General features: G+C 52.0%; 1 protein-coding gene across 2 annotated transcripts; it reads right to left on the bottom strand.

Annotated features, from left to right (window-relative positions):
• Window positions 1–11966: 11966 nt before the first annotated feature.
• Window positions 11967–20701, bottom strand: LOC131206321 (PDZ domain-containing protein GIPC1). Of its 2 annotated transcripts, none has more exons than XM_058198843.1 (6): window positions 20388–20701; window positions 18957–19399; window positions 13616–13846; window positions 13275–13532; window positions 13104–13193; window positions 11967–12959 (listed from the first exon to the last, which is right to left on the bottom strand). In XM_058198843.1, exons 2-6 carry the CDS (start codon window positions 19269–19271, stop codon window positions 12807–12809), a joined length of 1047 nt encoding a protein of 348 aa, XP_058054826.1. In that variant the 5' UTR covers window positions 19272–19399; window positions 20388–20701; the 3' UTR covers window positions 11967–12806. The 2 variants fall into 2 exon arrangements, with proteins under 2 accessions (XP_058054826.1, XP_058054834.1); XM_058198851.1 differs by lacking the exon at window positions 20388–20701 and adding an exon at window positions 19665–19768.
• Window positions 20702–20939: the final 238 nt, after the last annotated feature.

The following is a 20939-nucleotide window of genomic DNA, read 5'->3' as shown; positions in this document are numbered from 1 at the left end:
CGTTTTGGTGTGTCTGCAAGTGGTCGAGAAACAATGGGAAATGCTGAAAATGCTGGTCTGACCCTGCCAGGAGCAATGGAAATAATGGGTAAATTGGTAGGTAAAACGTTAGCGTTTGAGCCTAATGCACGTCACGTAACCACGTTGGTTGTGATGAGTAGTCAAAAAATTATCCACCCTGTTGACCCGTTCGTCTTCGGTTCGTTTCATCCGGGATTCCTGGGCACCACGCTGTGGTGGGGAAAGGTCGATGAACAGCCCATCCGGGAAAACGGACTGACGTAAGGGCCTTTCCCTGCACTCGATCGATCGATCACGGGGGCCCTGCAATTTGTTGGCCGCCCCGACTGCCACTCGACTCGTCTCGGACGGACGATTCGACAGATCCAAAGTGTCAGCGGCTGAAGCGACTTCCCGGTTGCGGAAACACCGTGCCCTGACCAGCGGAAAGTGACTACCATCGGCCGCGAAACCGTTCCCCGGTTGCAATTTTCACATTAACGGTGGTCCCCCCGGAGGCCCCTGGGTATGGAAAAAGAAAGTTTGACCAAGCGTCGGAACGGTTTGCGAGCGAGGCGAGCGAGCGTGTGTATGGCCATAAAGAGGGCGGTTAGCGTTTGATTTGTAATTAAATAAAATGTAGCAGCCGGGTCGGGACCTCGCTCCGCTCCGGTCTCCGATTCGAATCGATTGCGGAAAACATACTCCCGCTTTGTGGTGCGAACATAATTTTTGTTTAGCGGATGGGCACATCCAGCACGGAACGCGACCCCGCGGGTGTGTATTTAGGCGACCCGTTGATTAAAGATTGCAAATTCGAATCGGGTTTACGAAAATCGCACAAGAGACCTGCGCGAGTGGACTGAGGAATTTAAGCGACGAACCCGAGCGCGATCCAAAACCAGGGCTTATCAGGGCCACTCTGGGGCGCCGATTTGATTTAATAATCGTTTCCATTAAAGACACCCAACCGAGCGGACCCCGCCACCAAGCGCTCGGTACCACCGAATTCGGTTCGAACGAAGTTCAACAACCAAACATATCGCAACCTAATGGGCCGAATGGCCAAGGAAAAATGGAGCAGAAAAGTCGAAAACAAGAAAAACTTCCATTTGAAGACCGCACCGCAACAATCATAACATTGGCCACCGCGAGAGTTTGGGCCTCGCGCCTCGTTTAGGTGGAAGGATTATATCATCCCGCCACCGCCGCCGCCACCGCCGCAAAAGCAGGCCAAAAGAGCAGCCGGCTGCAGGCCGCTTAATAACGATGGGCTAGCGGGTAACAGCGCCGTTTTTTTACAGGTCGCTGAGCGCGCCTGACACAGATCGGTTTGGTGTCCTACCGCAAGAAGCGACTCGTACACTGTCCATTGAACCGCACACGTAGAAGAAGCTCTAATCCCTTAATCATTGCGCGCCCCACGTTACCTTGAAAGCGGCAATATGATACACATCTCGAACACAGAAAATGAGATCCACCTTCAACCGCCGTCGCGGCAACGCCAATGACTTGCGAAACTCCGTCCGACACCGGAGCCAGCCCCCCGGGCGGGGGTTGGGTGAACAAATATTGAATTCTTCAAGCCCGGCACGCTTCCCGGCGCGTTGTGCAAAGTGTCCTTGCCCGGCACCGACACCGGTTCGTTAGAGTACCGACCCCGCCCGCAAATGTCAGGCCCGGGGTCCGGGCCGGACAGGGCCGTAAGCCTTTCTCCGACGGACTCATTAGACGGTGCCATTTCCCAGGCAACATAATTGGCAAAGAAGACTGGTTTCACCGTTTCCTTCCTTCCGTCGGTCCGCGAGGGCTCCGGCAGGAATTGGAAACAGGTTGCCGGCTAGCAAACGGGGCCCGCCAACCCGCCAGACCGGGAATCCGGTCTTAGGAGCGACCACTTCCCTAAACACCGCGCTGCGCTGGTTGGTAGTGGTTTGGGGTGTCAAAAGTGGTCGTCCGCCCTGCGGCGGCTAGCGGCGGATTTCCACGACGACCTGTACGACAAGCACCATCATCGAGCATCGCGAGCATCGAGAGCATGTTTTGGTGCGCGCGCCGACTGTTGTGTGCTAACCTTCGATTATTCTTTTTGGATTTTGTTGCCATTTCGTCACCGTCACTGCTCAACACCCAGTGGCGGCCGCCCGTGCTTCACCACCCCGCTGTTCGGGTGTGTGCGTATGGGGCCGCGGCAGACTTGTTTTCGAATTCGCATCGCGTTCAATGACTGGTTGGCTGCGTTGCGCTATGGGGGCGATTGGGGCGATTGGGGCGTTTGGGGCGTTACAAAAAAAAGCTTCGAGAAGAAAACCTCCGACATATCTTCAACTGGAATCAACTGGAATTCTAAAAAGACGACGACACAGACGAGTTTTGGCGATGGGGGGGGAACCATTTTAATGGGAAACCACATTCTTTTGCTCCACCTCCACGATTCGAAGGATTACTTTTAACGCACGGACGGGCCGCCGCGTTACTTGCACTCGCCGTAAACAAACCACGGTTACGTACACGCGATCCGCGAGTGCCGCCGCCGCGCGACCACACGACACCCGAGCGACTCGTAATGAAAGTGAAATTAAATCCCTCCCGTGCAAACCCGTGCGCGGTCGAAAGTTGCGGACTCTCAAACGCCTAGCCGATTTAACCGTGCCATCGGGCCGTGTACTTACGGTTAGGAGTCTATGCATCAAAACTGTCGATTCTCACTGGGAAGTGAGAGAGCCTGGTTCGGTCGGGTTGTCGGTCGGCAGGCTCTTGTAGGATGTGCTTTCTATTTTAACTCTTGTAATCCACACGAACTGTTTCTGTTTCTGAGTTTCACTGGCGACCACGAACTTCCTGAGGGACAGAATCAAAGACAGAACTATTAGGTCGGGCGTCCGTCGATCGCTTAACGTTGTGAATGAACTGAAAACGGAATGGCACTCTAACGGCACTGGAAAGGGCTTCGAGTGGCTTGACAGGAAAATTGGACCTTAAAAGACCTTAAAATCCACTTTTGCTGGTAGCGGGTAGGGCTGCTTCGGCTCAACACTGATTAACGGGGCGCGCGCACAGTGGCTACTGTGATGTGGTGCATTGGTGGCTTTTCGTTTGCCGTTTGCTTCCTCGTTTCTCTTTCTATTGCATTCGAGTAGGCGCGGTGTATGTGTGCGTGCGTAGTAAGGAAAACGTTCCCGTTCCGATGCTTCTGTTTGACGCGACGTTCCGGAATGGGTCCGGAAAAATGGTTTCACTCAAGTTTTGCACAATCTCGGGGAACCATCGAGGGCACCAGTTTCCGTTGCACCAGTCAGGGTGAACCCGCCCCCCGAAAACCCCCTTAAAGTACTCCACTCCACTCCACTACTCCTTAATCCACTGTGCGATCGCTCGCGAGGATCGCGCGCACGCGTCCGACAGAAAACCCACCTCAACTGTGAACGGCCATCGATCGAATAAACGGCCCGGCCTCGGTGGGGCACGGTTTTACCAAAAGCTCTCAATCTCGGTGGTCAACACTCTCACTCGCTCTCTCGCACTCTCAGTGAGAGAGATGAGAGAGACGAACGAGCGAGTGCGAGCCCCTGAAAGCTTCTCGGTGGTTCTTTGGCGATCGTGTAAGCTCTTTCCTCTGGTGGTTGTTGTTGGTGGCGACGTCTGTGTGCCTATGGGGAGATGCAGCTCTGCACATTTTCGACCCGTCCGAGGGATCAAGAGTCCCATCATCAAGGGGCCCATCATCGATCGGCGGGGTGGCTTTGAATGTCATTTATGTCGTTTCATAATGATGATGGAGCCGACGACGACGACGACGAAAAAATCAAGCATAAATAGTGTTGTGCCAGTGAGAGCGAGAGAAACACAGGGTTTACAAAACCGTGCGTGGGGACCTTCGAATAAATGTGAGCTGAGGCGCGGGATGACTTGAGCTGAGCTTGGTGAGGCTCTCCAACCAACAAGATCGATGGGCTCGTCGTTCCGTGTGGTGTGGACCAGTTTAAATTTAACTTGCTAATTAACGTGCCACACCACGTGTTCTCTTCTCGTGTCTCGCGCGGACCAACAATTAATGTACGCGCTCTTGACCGCACGCATTTGTTGCAATCGCTGGATTGCGATCGCTACGATTTCGGAAACTGCGAGCGTTTTTCGGTTCAATAAGAGAAGCTGCTTCTTGTGAAATATCAGTAATGATAGCTACTTCGTAATTTCTGTGTTTCTATCGACCATTCTTCATCAAGCGATCAGTTTCCGCAGAACGGAGAACCAACACGGGGTAGCGTGTTCTAGAACCTCTGAGCTGGAAAGACCCCACCAAAAAACGGCCACTCGCTGGGTCCACTTCCGTCGACCGGTCTCCGTGTCGGGTTGATGACCGACCGACTTGGTTTCACTTTTCGTCCACTGCGACAGTCCGGTTCGAGATGACTTCTGAGCCGTCCTCTCGGGACTCTAGACCATAAGTTTCACCTTCCGGAGATTGCGTTCGCATAAATTTGTTTGGATGAAAGCGAAACAAGCGGTGAGAAGGAATGCAGCGTTTGTTGGAAAAAGTCCCTGTTCCAAGGGTCAAGCCACCACCAGTGCGATCGAAATTCGACAACCATCCGGCCTAACGGTTAATCGTCGGTCGTCTCGGTTTCAACCGGAGGCGGGATTCCACCGCCCAAAGGCCACCGGTGTCGCCGTGGCGAATGAATCTTTCTAGAAGCAATGGCCAGCGCCAGCATCAGCGGCACTCGGGCCGGCGAATGGCCCGTTAAAACCACCTGCGCTGCTGCTGCACAGTCAACCAGAAAAGGTTTGATTTCGAGAGGAAAGAAAACACGTTTGCCAAGGGTGTGTTGTTGTGCCGCCGCCGCCACCGCCGCCGCCAGCACCACGCAGTAGTAATGGCGGCGGTGCAACTCGCTTCAAGATTTTCCCCGTCGACACGGTGCACTTCGAACTTCGGCACGCGTGAGGGCTGAGGGCTGGAATGTGCAAAACCACTCGAATCGAAAAGTCTCGAAAAAAGAGTGGCCGCTCGATCGGATAATGGTCGCCGATCGGCCGACCGACGGTTGATCGCGCAACCACCGCGTTCGACGAGAACCACCCAAATTGAGCGCCGGGTCCGGTTCGAGCGAGGAGCGAGAGACGGGGTTTCTAGCCATCCAGCCGCGGCGTGGGCCACAGGGGTATGGGCCGGCTAGCAAGCAGCGCGCGCACGACCGCGTTGAGCAAGAACCAGAAGCAAGGTACGGTTTGGTCCGGGACCTGTAAGAAAGAAACGGACCCCCTCATAAGGGGACCCGCGGAGCGAGTGCATCGTCGAAGACGGGTCGAGGCCCTCCGGCACGGGAGAATGACGAAACTCCGGTGGGCTCCACTCCGCGGAATCTTCTTCTTCTTGATCGGCGGAGCGACTCGAAACTCGTGGTAGGTCAAGCGGCAAGTGTGTGCCGCTAAAATACGCGACAAACGGAACGCGGCGCTCCTTCGGCGACGTTATCGCGCGCGGGGCCACTACTTCGATGAAAATCTGGTCTTGCGCAATGTCACAACGCGCTGTGCCGTTGCGATTGTTGATGACGACCACGACGACGCCTGATGATGAGGTGCCGGCATTCCGCGGGCTTTCGGGTTCGGCCCCCCCCTGGGTCCTTTTTGTGGACGTTGGCCAACCGTTCGCTCGCTCGCAGACGAAAGGCAATGCACGAAAGGTACGGGCATCGCGACAATCTTTCGCGCGTTGACGACGTTTTTGCGCCCGTTTTGTTTGTTTACTAACAACGAGCGCGAGCGCGCGATCGATGGCGTCACTTCCTTGTTATTGTTTCGGTTGGGAATCGTGAAAGGCTGTGTGCCACTCGAGATCGTGATCGCCCCTCCCCCCCCTCTCTGGAAAGGCCTCTCGCATAAAAGGGGCTGAAATTTGAAAGGGAATCCCGTTTGACGCTCCCAGTTGGGCGCCGGACATTCAAACTCGATCGACCGACCTTGGGGCCGATGGTTTTTGGTGCGAATATTTGCGGCTTGCAGTACCGGAGTTTGAGTTCGTGAAATGTATTTCTTGGAACTCCTCATTCGCGTGGCGCCAAATTCTTCACCTTGCCGGTCCGGCTCCTGCTGTTGGCATTTCCAAGCCGTCGATCACTCTCCGCGGGGACCTACGCACCTTTCGCCCGCGCGCAGTTCGATTTTCTACTTTCGTGTCCTAATTCAACACGGCAAAACACACGGTTGGCTCGGCCAAATCGGACAGCTCTCTTCCACTGCTGGCTGCCGGGGAGTATTTAGATCAAACTGCGCCCCCAACGCCGTCACCGCCACCGGGTGAGCCACCAAAAGTATGTCGGTCGGTCGGCGGCTCGGTTATGTAAGTCGGAGCTGGCGGGATCCCAGCTTCACGGGCAGCCGGTGCCTGCTGCTGCCCTGCCAACTGACGTATCTCTATCGCTTTTATTACGATTTGACTTCCTCGTTCGCCGCTTGTGCGCTCGCCGGTGTCTATCGCTTTCGCGTTCGCGCCCTTTTCTCTCCAAACAACACCCGCGGGGCGCCCGCTTGCTTCTTGGCCGATTTTTTCTTCCACTTGGTAGACACATTTCTGCTTCGCCGATTTTTTCTTCTGTTTTTGCCTCCTCTCGACCGATACTCGAGCCGATGCCCGCTAATGCACGGGGCTTCAGGCGTTAGCTTTAGCGGGCGCGCCGGTCACTTTTGCGTCACTTTTGCATTTCCATTCTATGCCGCGTGCCTCGAGAGGAGTAAAAACTGCAACCAAGAAAACGAGCCGTTAAATGGTGCTTTCTTTAAGCGATATATAGAATATATGTATAGCACATTATCGCAACTGCTGCACGGCGTGCGAACCGTAAGGAATTGCGTGACCAAACAAACCGACAACCATTTCCACATTTGGTTTTACCACACCCGAGAGTGCTCGCTGTCGGCCACTGGGCAGCTAATTGCGTGCTTCCAGAACATTCTCTCTGCGTGTGTGGGCAACTCTTTACTCCGGGACTTCCTATCGGAACCCCGTATCCTTTTGGCAACTTCCCACCCATTGGCGTCATTGCGAGTTTTTACTTCGTAGACAAATGTTTTTGGACCGCCCTTCCGACGGTCTGGTGTTAATCGTCCGCGTAATTAGCGCGAACGGAAATGTGTGACGCAAAAGATTATAAAGTTGTGCATTAGCGTTTTTTTAAGAATTTCATCGCCTCGCTCTCTCTCACGAGGGTGGTGATCTTGAGCTGATCGGAGGCGGAATTCACGTTGATCTTGAGCGACACAACACAGGTGCGCACAGCGCGCAATGAGATTTTTTCGATCGTTCTAAAGGCAATTTGAAACGCACCGGGGCTGGCCATAGCAGCCACCACGCTACAAGCTCACCTCCATCAGCTCCGAAGAGAGGGAACCCGGGCTAAAGTAGCCCAGGGTAGTGAAGGTTGGCTTGATCGTGTTCTTGAATCCACCACCATCATCATCATCATCAGCGGCGGTGCTACCCATTGCGCTCTGGGTGCACTCTGGTCGAAGATCAATGTTTGCTCCCACAACGATCATTCGTTGCACAGACACGTGCACGCTTTAAAACACGTTTCAGTTAGTACTCACTCAATTACCAGCACTGGGTCTAACTTAGCAAGTGTAATGGGCTGAGCCCTAAGGCTAAGGCTATCCGGGAACTCCCAGCCAACGAATTACGAGCCTCATTTATGTTGCTCTCTGTTTTATGATTTTTTCTTAAACTTCTTATGCAAATTATTACTCGCCTTAAAGCGAATGTACGACGAGTGAGACGAGTGGTTGAAGCCACCGCGACTTAAACGGGTTCGCAAGGACGCGTACAATGCGAAAGAATGGCGCCTCGCAACCGGTGCGAACCGGATCCGATCCTGGTATGCTGTCTCCGCCGGTTTCTCGACTCTCTCCCGTGGGCTGCCGTAATTTAATTGCTAAAGATTGTATCGTTTCCACTCCAAAAACACGCCACACTCCGTGGAGGGCTCGGGAAAGCGATCGTGCGCCCCGTGGCCATCCCGACGACGTGACAAAGATAGGGCGAAAACGAAAGTAAACACAGCCGAGTGTTACTAACCTTCCTCAAGGCATCGTCCGTGTCGCGGTATGCTTGGGCCAACCCCCCGTGGGGTGGGGTCAGACAACCCCACCTGAGTGCCAGTGACCGCATTTTTTCGGCTCGGTCCATTGTTCGGTCGTTCGGTTGGTTCACGACACTTGCCCTGCGATCTGCGATTAGTCGGTGAACTTTTCGAAGAAGAAGAAAACACAGTCACTAGCGGTCACTCCATGAGCCTGTTCTTCCTGTTATGTTGGGGATGAAAAAGAAACGTAGCAATCTTAAGTGCTTTCGAGATCTACTTCGACAATGAATCCTCGAATTAAATTTACGGCACAATTCAACGGCTTCGGATGTAGGAAATACATTCTGTAAAATAAAAAAAATTAAAGTAAAACCGAACAGGCTCCAGACGCGTGATGTAACCTTACCGGCTCAGCGATGCTCAGCGATGTGTGATCAATGGTCACTTTGATCCGTCAATAAGTTGATGGAAGTAAGGAAAGATGACAACTGAATGCGGACGGGTGGGCCGTGTAGAATCGATTGTGCGCTAATGGAAATAGGCTTAACCTGCCAGGTAATGGATTCGCGTGGATTGATACTACGATAAACCTGGGACGCTAGAAACCCTTTCCATAATGTATATTATGCGATCAACTACATTACCTCGCCCGAAGGATGGCTAAGTTTGCTGTTACTTGAGGCTCTATGAAGCGATGTATCGATGTTACTACATCGTTATTATCCGTCGTCACAAATCGATCGAGCTGCGAAGAGAAAGTCCTCAGCACTGGTATTACTCTAAATCGTCATGGCAGGCAGTGCACGCAATTAGCGCATAGAAGTACCCGTCAGTTGGCACCGGGAACCAGGGCACAGCAGCCTGGCGAGGAAGTAGAAGACGATCCGCAAGCGCCAGTCAGGCACATCTCGAACTCCCGAAAGACGTTTCGTCGTCCGGATTCAATGACAGACCTGCTGGCCGCCATCAATCCTCGTTGACCTGACCGTGCGCCCGTTACGTAGTCTGGGTTTTACTGTTTTTCCTGATTAAATAACATTGATTAGTTGGACGGTCCGAAAGGAGGGGGGCCCGAGAGTATTGTTCGCAGATTTGCAGCGAGCTGCAACGAACGGGACAGTGAGAGAGAGTCGGCGAGCCGGTACTGCATAATCCTTTCCCGGGTGTAACCAGCGTAACCCGGTGGGGTACTGCGATACGGTTTCTTGAGAAGGCACCACCATCGGTCACGGTGCTAAATTTAGACTGCTTTGATTGTAAGACCCACCCGGTATCGGCCCACTGGGTATTAAATCTCGTTTAGATCGGGGTAAAAATAGATCTCCGTGGATCGCCGGTTACAAGTCAGTTACCAAATAGGCTCTGAAAGGATCGCTGACCACGCTGACCACAGGCCAACCTACGCCACCAGGAAAAGCCATAGACCGGCTCTCACCGCTCGGGAAGCTAAGAACTCCAACGGCGCAATAGATGGCGGCCCGCACGGGAGGCCCCCCCAATGCAATGGGGGGCTTGTCGCCTGCGGTTCCTTTAGGGGCCCGTTGCGCATGGCGCTACACCAGTTATGTAAATAAATTACGCCACCTCACTCTCCAGCAGCAGCAGCAGCTCGGGTTCCATTCCTGGCTCCCGGGGGCTGTTGGAACGATCTTGCGCTCCGATGGCCGAACCGGACCGTGTATTACGGCCCGCAGGGGACCGGGCAGCACAAACGGCATAACAGAGTAAGTAGGAAACGAAGAGCTCGAGCAGCAAAACGGGCGAGAAAGGGGTAGAAATGGCAAACAAACGGTGGCTGAGCCCAGAAGAGAGCGCAAGCCGGAGAAAAGCGTTTTCCCCATTTTTGCGGCTTGGCCAAATAAAAGGAAAGAAAAAAACAGATTCGCTAACGAACCGAATTTCGTGTGGCGAGTTTTTCATTTTTGCTCACAATAAGGCGCAACGCACCGAGGAGTCCGCCAATCCGCCGCCGTTGTTGTTGACCACTAACTGGCGCACCATTAGGAGAGGGTGTCCGTTTGCGCAATCGTGCCATTTTTCGCGATCTTTTCGCACGATCGCCCTGCGGCGGGGCAGCCTTAGTGGCGATCGGTATCAGCCTGCCCCCCTAGTACTGTAGTGCTGGTGTAAAGATGATTGTCTCGCTCGCAAGACATGCAATCGAAAGGTGGAAGGTTCTAGCAGCAGCAACGGCATGAACTAGCAACCCGCCATTTCCGAATGCTCGATGCTCTGGCCGTGTGGCACGCGTGACACTGCGCTGACGACGTCCTTGAGCGGCTCATAATTGACCACCCAACAATCGCATGCTAATGATTCGAAGGCGTGGTGCTGCATCGGCGATCCGGCTGCGGACACATTGACGGCCGATTGGCGAAATGTTACACCTGCCGAAGAATGGTTACCGATGGGCGCGCAATGCTTGCGTATGCGCGGGGAGCAAGTTGATTGAATTGTTAATCAGCGAATCTAAATCAACACAACGACAACGACGATTTCGAAATTTTAGTGGCCCCGACCTTCCCGGTCTCACGGCAAGGCGATCCAAACGTGACACAATTATGGGAACGGACGAATGACGAAGACGAGTAAAAACCACACATGAAAAAATCAACATCGCGCCACGGGCCGCCCGACACCGAAATCGGCCGCCGTCCGTCCGGCTAGTGAGTACTTTCGGAGAGACATCGTTTCAAGTTCAGCCCGTGGCCTTCCGTTCTCCCACCGGCGCCAAGGTTCGACATGAAGCATTCGTTCGCTCATGGGGCTGCGTTGTGATGTTAAAGGATATACTGAGGCGTACGCTTCGGAAAATGGAATCATCGATGGTCACCATTACGCTTGCTTGCCCTACGCCCAGCTGGGACCGAGGTGGGTCAGAGGGCAAAAGAAACTTCCGCGTTCCGGAAGCTACCAATGACGCGTCTCGCCGGGCCGGGCCAAAGGCTGACGGGTTTCTTTGCCCTTTCAACCTTGCCGTGCTCTTCTTTCCACTTAATTATTGGCTCACGCGAAAGACACGTAAAGAGCAACTGATTTCAGACAACTTTTCGGAGAGTACTCCTGGCGTGACGAGCAGCAAGAAATGGAGGTCAAGAGGGAGATAAATCAGTCTGTTAATAGTCAATCGTCAATGATCAATCGCGATCAATCAACAATCTGTCCGACCAATTTGGCCAATTTATCGCGGCTCGACGATACATCTTATCGTGAGCGCGAACCTTGAGATGGTGTTATCAGCTACGGACACAGACTCATAAGACGTACGGCGGACGCGGACCAACGATTACTACAGGGTGGTTAAATAAGCGTTCACTTTTTCATTTCCAAGCGGCTTAATATTTGTCGATGCTTGAACTTTTATTTGAAAGGTTGATGAATCCATTTTTTCAATGAAAACCATTTCGGTCAAATGTCCACCACGGTTGACTTAGCAGTAGCCTTTTCGGTGAACCTCTTTTTGAGTACACTTCATTCTTACGGCGGCCGATACGGATGTCTTTCAAACAAAAGTTCAAGCATCGAAAATTATTAAGGCGTTTTTTTATAACCGAATGAAGAAGTGAGCACTAATTTGACCACCCTGTACTTTTCATCTTCTTTTCTTTTTCTTTTCATCGCTTTGCATCGATGGAAAAAGCTCCTTGGAAAGCTCTTTGCAAAGCTCGCATACAAGCCGCGGAAGCGTTTCGAAACGCTTCGATGGAGGCTCAGGAACCGGATCGGAATGGTTTGTAGCAAATGTTGGAAAATTCTCTCCATATTTTGGAATTCTGGAAATGTTTGAGGTCTTGAAAGAGGAAGGTTCATGTTGTTTCCATCGACAGCGCGTAGGCCGATCGATCGTCACAGCGAAAGTAAAGCCACTCTCGAAGCCACCGTTACAACATTACTTTTTATTATGCTTAGAATTTAGTTAGCTAAAATATGCTGTCGCTCTCTTAAACACGCGCCATCTACGAACCGTAATCACCTTTTTTCCACGTTGCTTCAGTTCATCGGAATCAATCCAATAACAGCGTCCCACGATCGTTACACACAAATATACCATTTACACAATAACATTATACAATTAAAAAACACACTAGCCCCTCGTCTGACTCGCTCTGCTGCTGCTACCGCTTTGATACCCCGACGTTTGGCTCTTATCAACGAATCCAATAGTCAAGATATGCTGCCTCGCCGTTATCAACCGTGGCGCGTCGTGTAGATGGTAAATGGTGTGGGTCGTAATTTTGTTTACTACTAATAGTGGAATGCAACCCTGATTGCGTTGTAATTGCGTCCTTCCGCTCGCACTTTCGCTTTCTACTTATAAAATTAGTACAAGATGTTTCTAATGATGAATGGGGTGTTCAAGTGTAGCAGAAATGGTAGTTAAATTAGGTAGTAGGTTGTTGCGGTTGTTCGTTTTTGATCTTGTAGTAGGTTGTTTAAAACACATCACAATTCATCGGGCTCACGGTGCGCGTAGATGCAGTCCGATTAGGGTCACTCTCACCGAAACGCGCGTTCCGCCGGGCCCGGGTAAATGCTCCTTGTTTTCTCCTCCTGCATCGCCCTGCTTGCGTAGGACAGTGTTTTTGCTTCCTCTCTCCCTTGGAAGGAGCTTCTAATCTCCTAGTACCGAGCGAACGTTTAACTGAACTCTTGCTCGCACCGTATCACCTGTCTGCTTGTTCTAAAGTTCATTTCACGCTTGGATCGGTGCAGCATCCGTTTTTATCGCTTGTAACGGCCCTGACGAGCGTCGGTGATGGCGCCCCACAGTTCGATGATGAAATCGTCCGTAAAACCGAAGGCCTCCAGGTCGGAAGCATCGATCGCTTCCGCAAAGTCCATCGAGTTTATTTTGTTGCTACCTAGGTCCCAAATCTGTTCGGCACGAAACAGAGCGAGAGAGAGAGAGAGAGAGACGGGGGTTGGAAAAAGTGCAATTAGTGGCATTATTCACCGCACCGCACCAGCACCATCGCCGTGGTGCGCGGCGGTTGATGCGTTATTCGTTATGTGGCTCACCTGAGTGGCTAGTTCACTATCGTTGATTCCCATGAAGGAATCGAGCAGTGAGTTAATGGCATCAATTCCACATTGCGTCGCATCATCGTGCTGCAAAAGAGCGTAGGAAGAAACGCATGAAAATGAAGTACGCAATCGCCGGTGGCCGGCTGATCCACCGCGGACGCTTACCTCGTCTTCGATGGCCGCATTCCCGTTAGCCTTAAACCGAAGCGTTTCTTTGCCGCTACCGTACGCCTGCTGCTTGCCCGGCTTACCGCCGGCCGTCCCCTTGCGGGGCGCGATCCCCTGGAATCCGCTCTTCATCGGTTCCACCAGCCGGATAGTGAACGTGGACCCCGTCGGGATATCCTTCAGCATGCGCGCCACCTCGTAGTGCCGTTTTCCGACCACATTGATGCCGTCCAGTTTCTCGATATGATCGCCAATCTACAGCGCGCGAGAGAGAAAGAGAGAAACCGGAGGGAATCACTAATGTCCACGGTCCACCAACCGCATCAACCGCAACGTACCTGTATGTGGGGGATCCTGTCGATGACACTTCCGCTCTTGATTCGCTTGATGAAGGCGTACCCGGCCCCATTATCCGTGATCGTCAGCCCGAGCGCATCTTCCGACTTCACGATCTCCACCTCCTTGGGGCGGCCCTTTTTGTGTGCGAAAATGAAATCGTTCAGCCCGATCTGACCGCCCAGCAGGTTGCTCATGTCGACTTTGTGCGAGTTTAGCGTGCAGAACAGTATCTAAAACGAGACGAGATACATTAACGTGGGCAACGGAGATAACGCAGTGTTTGCTGACAAGCACGATCCTCCTACCCTGTGTTACTGCGGCGTGATTGGCAAGACGTTAAGTTTTATGGGGTGTGCTAGAAAACAACTTCAACTGCAAGCGTGTCACTACCGACTATGTACACTAGTCACCACTTACAGTGAACCTCTACCAAAAAGCTACAAAGCTAATTTACAAAGCACCATTTAAATTCTAGAATCAATTGTCAAATATTGTTTCACGCGTAACGAATCTTTTTCTTGGACTAATCCTCTAGGGAGAGGTACGTTACTACCGCACGGAGTGGAGTCGATCACTAGAGTGCACCATGCGATCAGAGGACGCTCTGTGTCATATGCAAAACAGACTGTGAGGAACTCACACTGATCTGGTCGGGCACCCCGCCACACGCATCTCTCTATTGTGTGCAGGAAAACAAATGTAAAACAACTGCACACCACCACTAACAACGACAGCCGTACCCCGTGCTCGGAGCCAGCCAAATTGGTCATCTTGTGGAAAGATTGGACCGATCTTCCGCCTGGCGAAGAAAATTCCAACATCACCGAAAAATCGAGAGCGAGAGAGAGAGAAAGAGAGAGAGAGCGTGGAATCGTGTGCAATTCATTATTATTCATTGTTGCGCTTTTGGGTGCGCGTGAGGAAAACTCCAACCCCCCCACGATCGCCTGGTAAGTGCCGCATCTTGCGGACGCTACTGACCGACTTTTTTGCCAAATGACCTCTCACAGCCTTCTCTCTGTGAGAGAGCCAGGTGTATGTATGATTTTCCAATTCCAAAGAAGAAGCAATAAATATTGACCACTTTTCGTGTCTCTAGGGCTTCGTCTATTTTTCTCTCTCCATTTCTTTTCCAATTGAATAGTTTTCGTAATCTCTCTTCACAGCGAAACGCACGGAGGAGCTTTTCTTCCGATGGGCGCACAGCCACATCGAAGGCACGCTCGCCAGTGCCGTTATGTGGCAGAAGATCCTTCAAAAGATCATTCTGTAGAGCGTCGTGATCAGTGGATCAACACCCAAAACCTAACAGGCTTTCCTTCACGGGTTTCACCCCGGTGATATCATGTGTCGCTGCTGCAGTGAGGCTGAACATGGTGCGAGCTAAATAACATGAACTCAGCTCGTTACCCTCCTCGCCCGACCAGGTTGAGCCAGGTGAGCGGAAGTAAACCTAGCGGCCCGGAACCAACTGTAAGCCGGGCCAATTCCCCTTGAGCTCGATGTACCACCACACATGGGCGTCCCGGGCCGGGCCGAGCCGGGTCAATCCGCCGGCATCGAGTGTCGCGTCAAACAGAGCGTGATTCCTATGGTTCAGTTCCTGTGGCACCGCGGGATTTTTTTTTTCGTATTTCTTTTACCCTTGCAACGGTGTACCCTATATCTAAACACGTGTGCTGGTTGTTGGGCACGACTGAAAACGGCTTTTTGCATATCCATCCTCAGCGTTTGCTACGAAACTATCGCGTACTATCAGTTGCACATATTTGCAACAGATTATTTACGAACGCGGAGAGGTGTTTGATTAACAACCGTGTTTTTCACTCCAGAGCCAACCATCACGAAAGAACAGCCGCGGACGAAAGCGCGTCAGCGCCAAGTGAAGTGAACGCCAAGCCGATTCTATCTGCCGTTGGCCGAGAATTACGGCAAAGGCTAAGAAAATGAAACCCTACCAACGCAAACACCCAGCCAGCCAGCCAGCTAGCAGATCGGAGCGCAGCTTATTGGACAAAATTATCGATCGCCCGGCCACTCGGTGACGGATAGGCTGTGGAGCGCAGCCTGACTGCAGCCGGCAACAGCGCCACGGTACTTTCTAATTTAATTGAGCTCAAAATAAATACATCTGCACCGTTTCCGCAACGGCGAAACGCGTGAAGAGTGGCTTGGAGCCTCTGTGTCAACCCTGTCGGGCGGTGGGCTATGCTTTCATCCATTTAATTTACCTTCACTCGGTATTTTGCACGTGCGAGACGAGCTATCTTTGGGTTTCGGTTGCACATACAACCTTATTTTCGCTAAACTTTTGTATTATTCGCTTAAGTTGATTCCAAACCAGAGGTTGCACGTGCTCGGCAATGCAACAGCCTTTGATTCGGAAAACGTGATGTTTGGACCAAAGATGGCTTCTCACGGTTGAGCTTCAGTGACGTGGTTGCTTTGATCATCCCTCAAACATGTAGAAGAGCATTACAGGATGACACAGGCCATTCGATGCATATTTGACTTTCGAAATACTTGTATAAGCAGGTCATAAGGGACTCAAACAGAGCACTACATTGGACTCAAAATAACATCGCATAGCCACAGCAAAACCGACACAAGAGCAGTTCGGTAGTGGCAAGAACATTTCAACTCTGGGTTTTGTACACTACCCAGCGCTAATTTTCATGTGATGCATTGCATCGCAGCAAGCCTCCCGCCCATCCAGACTCGGAACAGCGCACGGCTAGAGAAAGTTGGTGCCACTCGTTTTACCATTTTTCACTGGAAACCAAATTACCGCAACTGCCACTGGTAGGGAGGTACCAACGGAGCACCTCACGTTGATTCTACGTACACCGACCGACCGACAGGCGACAGGGAGAGAGTGTTACGGCGTGTGGCCGATAATGGCCATTTACCGAGTGTGTCCGCGGTCTGCGCCGTCTCCTGAGCTTAAGAGTGCAATAGAGTGAGAGTGGCAAAGAAAAATGGGAAAATACCGAACCCGTCAAAAAAGGCTACCCCGCACAGCCCGATCGGACGACCGTAGGATGTCTTCTCGGACATCCTGCTGAAAAAGTCCGTTTCCGATATTCGCTACAAAGTGTGCGCGCCTCGAAAGTTTGCATTCCGGCGATGAGATCTTGATTTGATGCGGATCACATTTCACAAGATTGTCGCATCGGTCTCGGAGTTGTGTGCATATCGACTTTCTCTCCATCCTAACGTGTGGTGTGTCCAGTTGCCATCTAGCAAAACTTGTTTGGCGCAACCTTTCTCTCTCGCTGTAGGGGTTAGTTGGCGTGGCCACGGTTCATTTGATAGTGTAGCACTGTGGGTATCGGCACCACCCGCAGATACACGTCTTGTTAACATTCTTCCGTTCTATGGCAGCATTCCGACCATTCCGACGTGAACTTCTTTGCGTTCGACTCACACTCCGATTTTGCATAATTCCATTCCCAATGGACTGCACCGATGCAGAGCATTGTTTGTTGCTGGAATGAAGTGTGAAGATCACACAATGGCGTGACAGAAAACACAGTGCGTGAGCATTGTTGAACATAATTTTTATCATTACATATTATTGCTACTTACAACCATTTTTATTCGTGGGTCGTCCGTAGATCATCTGCGCAGCGCACTGATTGATCGGTTTCTAAGCGACAAACGTCAGTTTGAAACCCTGACGCAGTTATCAACTTGACTGCAAAACATTTTTAACCATTAAAATACCCTCTGTGGTGGTCCCACAGAAGCCTCAAGGCGCTCCACCTGCCCGGCGTGGCCAAATAATAGTGAAGAACCGCAGTGGCAGCCCAGCTGTTCCAAGGCGCACCATTCCAAATCAGGTTATATCGAGCTACGGAGAATCGAGAGGTTTTTTCCGTCTTCTTCCCCGTCGAGTACCGTATAACTGGACAACCTTCTTCCCGGTGCAGCTTCGAGGTTCAGGTTGTTTCAAGCCGCGAAGGCTCGCGAACCGAACAAGTTTGGAGCTCTGTTTTCCCGAACCGGCTGGACCTACATTTTCGGGCCGCTGGGTAACGCGTGGCCCCAATTTACTTCGGGCGCACCAAAGAAAAAAAAAACTTTACCGTCTACCTAGAAAACCGGGAAAACTCCACATGATCTCTGGCCGGGTTGGGAAGCCGCAATGGAAGCAGGAAAGAAGCGATGAAAGAGAATCCCAGGAAAAAGCAGGTTGATGAGAGGTACCGAAACCGAATGTCCCGTTGATTTATATGCTCGCAGATTCTCCCGGCCCAAAACCTGCCCGTGCCCCGCCGATGATTGCCGGGTGCGCGTGGCCTTCCCCGACAGAATAACCGGGGATTGATAAAAGAGTAAGAGGCCGGTCTATTGAGTCAGCCGTTTGAAAAGTGGTTCACTTCATCGACCCAATTTTACACCGTTGGCGTCATCATTTTGGTGAACGTGATTCACAGCCCATCGTAATCTGCGCCCATTGATTACGGTAGCGGGAAGCAGCAACTTCGAGCCAATCGAAAACGTGTTACATCCAAGAAACTGCGATGGAAAACTGTTTTCCCAAACGATCAAAGTTTCCGGATCGCCCTACAACAACAATAATCAAACCATTCCACGCGTAACATATAGGCGAAAACAGAAGGTGCCCAACGAATGTGCCTAAGCGGGAAGACACTCAGAAGTACCAGCGTCTCCGTTGCGCAACGTGGCCAACCAGAGTGTGAAGGAAGGTAGGGCCAGCATCGAATTTGGAAGACTCCATTTCAGCCAACTTGTTGTGTTTTTGCTCCCCAGCTTTGAAGCTGTGGTGCAAAATCGATGGGCAAAATCGGCGCTTTGATCGAAAAATCGAGAAATTAAGCCACGTGTACCGGGCGATGCCTCACATATGCTGAGAATTTCGCTGTTAGCCAGCTCAACCGACCACAACTAATTCGTTTTCGTTCAGTGTTCACGTTTTGTATGACATGCATTTTTGATGGGTAGCATGGCCGTGTTGTCGGGAGTCTGTCTGCAACAGGTAACATGGTTCTACATTCTGTGACGTGTCGGGTGCTAGTAATTGCCCCATCACAACGATCGCAACATGATGAGTGTGTCTTCCCGTTGCCGCGGCTTGATTGATTACTTGTTGGGCGGAACAGCGGGCTGTCCCCGTGTTTTTATAACACCTCCTTGGGTGACAGCGCATGATAAGCGGAGTGGTCGCGGATTGCCCACGGACACGGACAACGGCCACTGATTAAAGCTACACACCAAACAATGCCGAAGATAAGATAAAACGACAACCGTATGCTGAATAGGGTGTGAAGCAGCCCGAGTTTTGCGCGTAAGCCAGAAGCAAAGTCGAGTACGTACCTCGTCCAGCGAAAAGTCGTAGCATTCGGCAATCTTCTGGTACAGCTCCTTGACGCTGGCGAAGCCGGTGATGAAGCCGGTCGGGCTGCCGTGGGCCAGCTGGCAGTTGAAGACCAGCTGGGGCTTGGTGACGGTCGTCGAGTCGACGTGGCCACCGCCGCCGTTGCTCATGCTGTCGTGTATCGAGGGCGCTGTAGGGATCGGAGGGTTTTTGTAGTTGTTGTTATCGTGGTGGTACGCGTGATGATGCGGATCCTTGGTCATCGGTGGCGAGGGATTCGATATTTTCGTGCTTTTCTTATTGAACAACGGCATCTTCGTCGGCGTCTCTCTTTCGCTCGTCCCCGTACGGTCGCTGGTATGCCGACTGCCGCTCACTAAATGATCACTTCCGCGGTCACGGCCTCACGCTTCACTTTTTGCTCGAAACTCTCGCTGGCACTCTGAACCGAGACGTGAGGTCCGAGCGTGAGGTTTATTTTGCCAAGGAAAGGACGACAGGAAAGGATCAATGTTAAACACAGAGCACACCAAAGAGAAAGAGAGCGAGAGAGAAAGGGAGAGAGAGAGAGAGAGAGAGAATACGGGTGGTTTACTCTGCTTTCATGCAGCGGTGTACGGTAAATAATTTTACAGTGCCAATCGGGGAGAGGATATGGGGGAAAAATTAGAGAAAAAGGAAAAACAAAAGTAGCTGTAGAAAATTACTAGCAACAACTGCACAACTCCGATTTAAAAATATTCGGTTTACACAGCGGGCGCGCTGCGGATATTGAGCAAGTTTGGCTTTTTTTTACACTTCGGCACCCTCGATTTGACGGCGCTGGACGGCACGGTTATCGGGCGTGCTTCTTATCGCGAGCTTTTCCGCCCAGATATTTAAGCACACAATAGAAAACACACACCACACTGTACACGAACTCAGGGCGCACTCGAGATAAGAGCAAATTCCGCCATGTTTTGTCATCCGTAGAAGCAGCAGCAGCAGCAACAGCAGGCGATAGCGGAATCCTAGGCCGCCCGTGAAACCAATCAATCGAATAGCGATTCTGTACACCGGGGAGGGGGTTCACACGTCGCACACTTCTCCAATTTCCACAGAGCTGTACAGTAGTGTCCCTGCCGAGCAACACCTCTTTTTCACCGGATACAGAAAATGTTTGCACGATCCAATCACACTACCTTGGAGATGCACACAGCCACACGTACCGGGCTTTGGAAACTGGGCACGACCTCAGAGTAGGCGCTGCGTTGCGTATCCAAAGTGACGGGGTGAAAATGTCGTGTTTCACTTGACCGCACGTGTGTTTTTCCAGCCGCTGAAAATTAACTATTGGCCAACCTTCCTGGTCAAACTGAACCACGCACAAACACCAGCACCAGCACCAACAACCCCACGTGTACGGCGGCGAAAAGCTGCTGAGAACCAACCGTAATTCTTTTCCTCGTACGTTCCCACCAGGTGCGCCTTCCCTTCGGACGTCTCGTCCGTCGTCGTCGATGGCCTGCCTGGCCTGCTGGGGCCGGGAACTGGGGAGGAAGCGACGTCGATTACACACCGTGACGTGACCGTGAAGTGGGGGCTCGCGATATTGGCGCTCTCGGCGGCACCCGGCACGTCAGAGCCGTTATTCCGCGCAGTTCTGTTCCGCTTTTTGCTGTTTTCACTGTTTGCTCGCCGCCACCACCATTGCCGGGCTCTGTGCACGCGCACGAAACTTTGGTTCGGATTCCGGTCCGGTCCGTTCGAGAAACGGCTTTGCGACTAAACGAGTGCGTACCGCTCGCCAACTGGTTAATGACTGGCCGCGAGCCGCAAACGCACGCAAACGTTGAGCGAGACTGGAAGTGAAATGTGCGAGCGAGAGCGAGCGAGCCCGACTCGGGGGGGTTGGTGGGCCCGGGAAACCCGAGCCCGCGAGACCACTTACACAAACACCCGATCGTGTCCGTATCCGCGTGATCCGCGATCACGATTCCGGA

This window comes from Anopheles bellator, chromosome 1, assembly GCF_943735745.2.
Source record: "Anopheles bellator chromosome 1, idAnoBellAS_SP24_06.2, whole genome shotgun sequence".
Classification (NCBI taxonomy): Eukaryota; Metazoa; Arthropoda; class Insecta; order Diptera; family Culicidae; genus Anopheles; species Anopheles bellator.
This window is presented reverse-complemented; position numbering and strand designations above follow the sequence as displayed.